General features: G+C 43.4%; 1 protein-coding gene across 1 annotated transcript; it reads right to left on the bottom strand.

Annotated features, from left to right (window-relative positions):
* Positions 1-1174: 1174 nt before the first annotated feature.
* LOC144783847 (olfactory receptor 1F1-like) lies at positions 1175-2110 on the bottom strand. Its single transcript, XM_078662597.1, has one exon. The coding sequence runs from the start codon at positions 2108-2110 to the stop codon at positions 1175-1177; it is 936 nt and encodes a 311-aa protein (XP_078518723.1).
* Between the last annotated feature and the right edge of the window lie 6439 nt (positions 2111-8549).

The following is an 8549-nucleotide window of genomic DNA, read 5'->3' as shown; positions in this document are numbered from 1 at the left end:
CATAAAAACATACCTATTGCTTGGTGCAATTTGAACCTGGGTGGTTTATCACCCTGACATACCACTAGGGCACCACTTAACAGTGATTTTAATGTTAATTAATGTCATGTGAAGCTACTCTGAGCAGGCACGTTTTTGATGATTTGCCTTGTACTCAGGCATATGTGTGGTGGAAGTATGGTTTCATATTCCCATATTCTCTGAAGGGCGGTAAGTCTCCGTGTGTCAGTGCTGGTCCTGTTGTCTACTTCCGGCTTATCTATCCCGGATTCAAACTTTACCAAAATTACTCCCAATTGTTCAATGGGGATTAATGAGTCAAATTCTATAAGATTCACCAAGGGCCATTCTAGGGTAAACACACATATTAATTAGTGTTCCTCTCCATATTTAAATGTCAAAATATGCAACTAAAAATCTGTTTTGCCCAAGGGAGACACATGGAAACATATAGAAAAAACAATGCATCAGAACTTCACAAATGAGGTTGACATGAAAAATAAAAAAAGTTATCAGTGTTCAAAACCAAGTTCATTCAAAATGTCATCAAAATGGCAGGATGAGCAGCCATGACAGTAGTCGGAGAGGTGTTTCACCATACAATTTCAAATGTCACTACAGGACTGCAGCTATACATATCTCACAACAAATAGAGTATGCTACAAGATGGTCCTTCTTGGAGAACGAACTAGAAGATGGCAAGCAGAATGTGTACATTTAAGATAGTGGCAGCATATGTAAGCTTACAAACTGGAGTCACAAGCTGACCACCTACAAGATGGTGGCATAGGATGTCAAATGTAAACTTCCCTGCTAAGCTAACCTGTGAATTTTAGAAGCCTATCCTATGTTTCTTTTTTATTTGTTGCAATGTATTCTGGAATTTGTTGTTTTGTCTTTCCAAATCCAAGGCAGTGTTTATTTTGTCCTCTTGTTCTCTACTGAGGAAGCATCTCCGGCAATATTCGCTAACATGCAATATATTCTGCTCAAAATGTTTAGTGCAGATGGGGTTTTTACTTTAACCCCTTCAGCGCTGATGACAAAGCCAGCTCGTCATGGGCGTTACCTGCGCTATGCGGATGACGAGCTGACTTTGTCACAAACCGCGCATTTTTGAAATTCCAGCGCACAGCGGGAAAACGCGGTAGCGCGGTAGAGGTTAATATCAAGATTATGGGGTTCCTGGTTTTCTTCTTATCACTTTATTTATTGCCTTTATGACATCCTTGTTTCGCAGGCTGTATATGAAGGGGTTCAGCATGGGAATTACCACTGTGTAAACAACACTGACCACTTTGTCATAGTCCAGAAAGTAGCTGGTTGAAGGCCGGAAGTACATGAAGAACAGGGTCCCATAGAACAATGTAACCATGGTGAGGTGAGAGGAGCAGGTGGAGAAGGCCTTGTGTCTTCCTGCAACAGACCTTATCTTCAGGATGGTCTTGACAATGTGAATGTAGGAGACAGCAGTTAGGAGGAAAGGGCTAAGTAAGACCGAACCTTCAGTGAATATGGCCAGTTTATTGACTGATGTGTCAGAGCAAGAGAGTTTGAGAAGTGGTGGGAGATCACAGAAGAAGTGATGAACCTGGTTGGACCTGCAATAGGAAAGGACAGAGGCCAGCACAGTGTGTAGCAGAGAGTGTAGGCAAGCCATGAGGCCTGAGAAGGCCATCATCAAAGTGCACACCCTCTTAGTCATCACTTCCAGGTAATGAAGTGGTCTGCAAATGGCCACATATCGGTCATAGGCCATGACACCTAGCAACAAATTTTCCATGGTCACTGAAGAAATGAAGAAGTACATTTGGGTGAAGCAACCAGTAAAAGAGATGCTCTTTCTTGCAGACAGTTGGTTGACTAGAAGTTTGGGGACTGTGGTTGATGTCAGACAGATGTCCACACAGGAGAAGCTGCCAAGGAAAACATACATTGGGTTATGAAGTTTAGATTCCTGGGCAATGGCTGCTATTATCAAGGCATTTCCCAGGATTGTTATCATGTACATTGAGAGGAATACAATGAAGAGCAACGCCTTATCCTTAGGAAGATAGGAAAGTCCCAGGAGCAGAAATTCAGTCACAGCAGTTTGGTTACTGCCCTCCATTTACCTAGGAGTTACAAATACAGATAACATTTGTGAATCATATTTTTCATTAAGTATAACGCAGCTCATCGCTAAAATAAATGTAGTCAGGGAAACTGTTAGTGCTTCAACATTTCCTACTGCCACATGATGAGATTAGAGTGGAGTTGTATACGCTTTTACTGTATTGTTCTGTTATTTTATTGCAATTTGAATAGCATACTGTGATAAATCCTGTATGGGAGATCCTTGAGCAAGCAGAAATTAATATGACCCAATTGTGGCAACTGGGGTCTTTCACCTTTAGTTCTAATACCCAGACTGGAGACCAACTACGTTTGTTAGCATTTAACTATCAGGATAGTGAGACAGAGCAGTCCAAAGCTAGAGTTTAGCAACCCAAAATTAACCCTTAATAAAATATTGTTCACTTAGTTCTTTTCCTTCAAAAATGCCCTTTAATACACACACACACAACCAAATATGAGGCACAATTAATTGCAATCTAACAGTTAGAAATTTCAATTGTACTCCCTTATATGAGTTTTTACACACTACCAGGAGCTTTTCTAACCAAAGTACGCTTAGGGCTCAATAGGCAAATGCTCTCACTTTGTACACCCCTAGGGCAATTTGGTATTACAGAAGGGGCCTCAGATACGCGTGCAGCCCCTTCTGAAGTACTGACAGCACTGGTACACATGTATGACTATCTCTAGAAGGCATTCCCTCATTGAATGGGGGCGTGGTACCATGCAAATGAAAGGATCTCTTTGCCTCTGCACCCACGCCATATTAGGATGTGGGCTCAAAGGCAAAGAAGCTGTCAAAATGTGGTGCACTGTCAGTGCGCCCCCTGAGGGCAGCCCACCGGAGGGGGAAAAAGGGGTCCCCTTGACCCCCTCAACCACCCCACTGCAGGTGAGTGCACTCACTGCACCCGCCTTCAGGGTGATTTTTGTCTCTTACTACAGCGCAGGCGAGTGCCGCCTGGACAGCGAACCATGGAGTGGCTGATTAAAGCAGCTGGTCCATATTTGACTTGCATACTCTGCTCGCACCTCAGCCTGAGTTTACCCCTGCCCTGAGGGGAGTACATTCATTGTAATCAGGCGCAGTGCTCATGTTTTCCCCCAAAGCATGAGTTTAAGGCTGCCACAAACATGAACAGTGCCTCTGAAACAAAAAACTGCTCCAGTTATGCAAATCACATAAACTACGGAAAGAACAAAGTGGGCAACTAACCCCTGCAACCTGGACTATTTCTATTAGCTCTGAGGTATCTTGACTCATTTAGGCTCTAGCCAGCCTTATCCTGAATGACACCAATACACCTGCTCCTGCACCCTATGGGTCTTATTTACAATATTTTGACACATGGCAGCGCAGAATTCCTGCTGCGCCAAAATAAAAAGTCCTTCTCTCCTGCATGGCGCACAAAAAGTGCAGACACCCTTGAATCATTTTGCAAGGGTGCCTTCGCTGAGGTGATGATTGTTTTTGTGAGCAGTTTTCTGCACAAAAACAATAATTATTGGCATTTTCCTCTTTCTATGCGTGCTGTAGAATTTAGCACGCATAGAAAAAGGGAAAAACTAGTAGACATAAAAGTATTTCTCCTTGTTGTCCAGAATCCTACTCCTCCCCTGGGGAGGAGTAGGATTCTGACTCACTCCCAGGTTTACAAAATGTTATACATTTGGGAATGCGTCAAGCTTCATGGATGTTGCGTGGGAACACTCACAGCAACACCCATGGAACGCCCCTTACACACAGAGTTATGCGTAAAAGGGAATCATATATACAAGGCCATGAAAAGTCACGCAGGATGACTTTACATGGCCTAATAAATATGAGGAAGCCGGTTCCACTTCTGGTGCTTCAATAAAAGTGACGCACCGGCACTGCAATGGGCTTGTAAATAAGCCTGTGTGCGTGCCTGTAGCAAAATATATAAGGATATACACTATTAAAAAGTAAGGCCTATTGTTTGTGGCAGGGGGTTCCTAATTATAATAGGAAACCTACAGCACTGAGTAATGCATGTTACCATAATAAAAGGCAACAGACTATGGTTTTACCCAGCAGATATAGCATTGCGACTTCAATATGAATACATAATAGCCTGTTGGCTTTCACACAGCATTTCAAAATTACAAAATGAGACCGGGAGCCTTTAATATTAACTTTACTTTGTTTTAGACGTAACATCCATTCATGAGCTACAACACAGAATACAGAACTCCTCGGACCTACACAAAAGCTCAACTTTAGGTGACATTAGAGCAACACCACAGTACCTCACTGGCTCATGGAAGAGTTAGATTTTCTTCCTGTGCAGGAGGGCTTATATGAGCTTGCCAAGGATGTGAGGGGCCTCCAGGCACACGTTTAAAACAATACAGGTCCCCCCTCGTCCTTCAGTGAGCATATGCAGAAGTGTGCAAAATGTCCCCAACTCCAGGCTTATGGGAGGCTCTTTTGCTCCTAGGCTCACTCTCACTGCTAAAGTAGCCAGAATCCACGTTCTAGATCTGCTCTGGAACCCAAGGCCGATGTCTCCTTTTAGTAGCATGAAAGCTTGGAGGGGAGAAAATTTGTTAGCCAATCAATCATTACAGTTCCAATTAACTATGACTACGATTTTGTTAGTTTATTACAACGCCGAAAACAGCTGGATACACAGGCACCTCATAATGAGAGTGTGAATATACATTGGAACTAATACAAAGCCAAACCTATGCACGAATTTAAGATGGTGCAACATGCACAGAATGATCAATTCCAAAATCAGGACACAAGAGATGATGCCACCAGCATCGAGATTCCTCTTCCTTGAAGGTTCGTGAGTGTAAAGCATTAGTCTGTCCCTACACTACCACTAACGTGACATCCCTACATAGTATTTCTCAGGTAAAATCTATAAAGATAAAGCACAAACACTTGAAGCAACGCCAGACTGATAAGACAGCACCTCGGTCAAAATATAAAGAAAGAGTATAGTCCCATGCACTACTTATTCGGTACCTGCAGTTGTTTGATACCACTGTCCAGCAGTTTACAGAGATGATAGCAAGTGGAGAGGTGCACTGTTTGAAGTCCAAATAAATATCCAATATTGTGTAATCAAAAACAAAGTGTTTATTATTTTCCTTATTATATACAAATCACAACAGCACCCAGCCAATGTGTTTCATTCCAGTTAAATTTAGAACTTCATCAGGGATGAAATCAACATGAAAAAAGGGACAAAAGACACAACTCAAACATGTGTGCACATATAAAACACGACATGACACTACTAAATATGCAGTTTTGACAACAGTGATGAACCACGAGTGTGTCAGAAGATGTTTTGATATGAACCATGTTACCTTTCTATTACATATGGTATTGTTCACCCTATTAAGATGACAACTGCCTTTTCCATCTATGGATAATTTCCCCAGTGTCTTTCACTTGGTTTTCCATTAGTCAATTACTGTAATGCAGTTTTTTACAGGATGGGCTTTATATGTAGTAATGGCGCTGGGGGCTCTTGCTTAATGATACAACATTACATGGTTGCATGGATACTGATCAAGGTGTGAGATACAGTATATAAGTGAGCCTGTTCACATCCTATTTTTCTCATGCAGTATTAGGAGCACGCGCCATACTCTTTTTCATCTTCTTATACACTCGGAGTTCATATCACACATGGGCTGCATGGCGTGATTAACGGGAGTCCTTTTATCATCATCATCATCAACTTTATTCCGTTTTTACAAGAAAACCATATAAGTCAAAAAACACATTTAAAACACTCCATCAAAAAATTGAACACAAACAGTTCTTAACACAAAGTTGACACCTTGAATGGATCCATAATAAAAACAATTTTATATGACCCCAATGACCCGTGTAGTACCGGGTTGCTTGAGAGTAGTTGTAGAAAGATAAAAGCCAGTCTAACCTGCCTAAAGCTAGCTTTATTGAGAATATGGATAATAAAAGACTTTCTAGGATCCTCGTAAAAACTACAACATTTTAAGAAGTGCATCATATCTTGTGGAGACTTTCCATCTCAGCCACAGGGTAAGAGGCGCTTCCCTCTGTATGCACCACGGGGATGGGCTAAAAGATAATGAAAGAGGTCCGGATGAAATCGAGTCAATAAAAAGTGGTTGTAGGTACTTTTGAACCATAAAAGATACGGCTCAGGTGATGGCACTATCTTCACCAGGGAATACTAACGAACACTTGGCTTCCTCAGCTCCTCTTCTTTCCTTGCCCAAATACGCATTTTGATGAAGTTCTCCTTCACCCAGTAGTATCCCTTCTACATATTTCCTCTGGATTCTCAAATAGGATGGATTTCTCTAACATACTTTAACCAGCAAATATGGTTAGAATCGTCAAGGGAGAGACAATCCCTTAGGATTTCTTTACTTAGGTCGGTTCCCTTCTTCATCCAGGTACTTCATCCAGGTTTTCGTCCATAATGATAATGGATGATAAGCCGAACCAGACATGGCCATATGCAAATCAGTCTGACCCTGTGCCTCATGAGAACAGTCCAGCCCGAACTGCCCAGCCATGTCTTCCCTGGACCGGAAACAAGCATCCTGGGACCGGTTTCTGGCTAATCAGCCGTCATCAGCCAGGCTAGCTTGAATTCAGTGGCAAAGTGAGCAAGGGACCCACGTCTGGGCATACCCTGCCAACTTAGGGCGAACAAAGCAAAACCAAAGGGGATGATGGACGGAGTGTTGAACATTGCAAGCACTCACCCCCAGTCAACAGTTCTGGGTTTAATCCATCATCATTCTTTAGCTCACTCTGCCACCCCAGTTGAGACATGGCCATATGCAGATCAGTCTGACCCTGTGCCTCATGGGAACAGTCCAGCCCGAACTGCCAAGCCATGTCTTCCCCGGACCAGAAACAAGCATCCTGGGATAGATTTCTGGCTAATCAGCCGTCATCGGCCAGGCTAGCTTGAATTCAGTGGCAAAGTGAGCAAGGGACCCACGTCTGGGCATACCCTGCCAACTTAGGGTGAACAAAGCAAAACCAAAGGGGATGATGGAGGGAGAGTTGAACATTGCAAGCACTCACCCCCAGTCAACTGATCTGGATTTAATCCATCATCATTCTTTAGCTCACTCCCCCACCCCTGTTGAGGTTTAAGGGTTCTTAGCCTAAGACCCCTTTTTTCCCGGGAGCGAAGAGCGTGTCTTTCCTTTCCTAGAAATATTGCTGCCCCTTGCTCGATATAACACACAAAAGGGAGCCAATATATCCAAAAAAGGAGGGACCCAGAAGAACCATCCAAGAAGTCCCAAAAAGCAGCCGACAGGAAGAAGGTCGAGTCCAACAGAAATGAGGAAGAGCTAGGTGAAAGAAGAACAATATCATTTAGGACGGTGATCAAGATGTAAGCACACACTAACACTCACTCTAGATATTGTGCACTCTTCCACTTACTTGTGTGCAGGACTGGTAGAATGCGATGGTCTTCTCTTAATTGTAGACTCCAATGTCTTTTGCAAGTAACAAGAGTAAGTTGGAAGGAGTTCAATAATGAGCTTGTAGAAGTTCGAAGAAGTGAAATAATAAATGTCCCGAAAACACAAATCACAGCACTCCAGCGCATTCACAATAAACACAAAAATATGTGTGTAAAAGGCAAGCTCCTAAATAGATTAATAATAGTAGTCGACGCGCGATTGCGCGTTCCTGAATTACGAGGTCACGCCCTACCAGGGCTTAGGTCAAAAGAAAGAAAAGAAAAGCTCTCGACTCGGAACTTTAGTGAAAGGAGTCAGCTGCTTGCTAAAACAAAATCAACGCGGACTCGCGTTTAACTGTTAACCCCTTCCACGCTCATGACGAGCTGGGCTCGTCATGAGGTAGCCTCCTCGCACGCTCATGACGAGCCCAGCTCGTCATGAAACATGGGAATGATCAAATCCCAGCACAGGAGGGGAAAATGCATAGCATCGATCTGGTTAAGGAGTAAATGGAAGCGGAATGCATCCGAACAAAATAATTCAGGTGCGGGGAGGGCAGTTCACTTGACAATGGAAAGCTTGCCAAGGGATAAATCACAGCAGGTAGCTCTGTGGCGGCTGCAAATATGAACAAGCTTCCACGACGGCATATAGCTGGGGTAGAGGATTAGACTGCCGAGAGTGGGAGGAGGGAAGAACGCGAACAAGATCAGCGCGTCCTCGAATCCTCAGCAGAGACAGGGGGTAGCGTGACCTAGCGCTATTGCGGGACACAGATTCAGAGGTCCAACGATGGGGCTCAAGGAAACTTGAAAGGCAGACACAGAACAGGAATCCAAAGAATAGGAGAGCTGGGCCGAGACAAAAATAAAAAAGCCAAGCACAGGTGGTTGGTCTCAGCTGGCTTATATCTTCACCAACAGCTGACCATTCTAAGAGCAGCATGGGACAGTGCACAACCCCTT

This window comes from Lissotriton helveticus, chromosome 10 (genome assembly GCF_964261635.1).
Source record: "Lissotriton helveticus chromosome 10, aLisHel1.1, whole genome shotgun sequence".
Classification (NCBI taxonomy): domain Eukaryota; kingdom Metazoa; phylum Chordata; class Amphibia; order Caudata; family Salamandridae; genus Lissotriton; species Lissotriton helveticus.
Note: the sequence above shows the minus strand (reverse complement) of the source record. Positions and strands in the feature narration are given on the sequence as shown.

Coding starts and splice junctions, on each gene's coding strand:
- LOC144783847 (XM_078662597.1), bottom strand. CDS start 2,110: ATGGAGGGCAGTAACCAAACTGCTGTGACTGAATTTCTGCTCCTGGGA.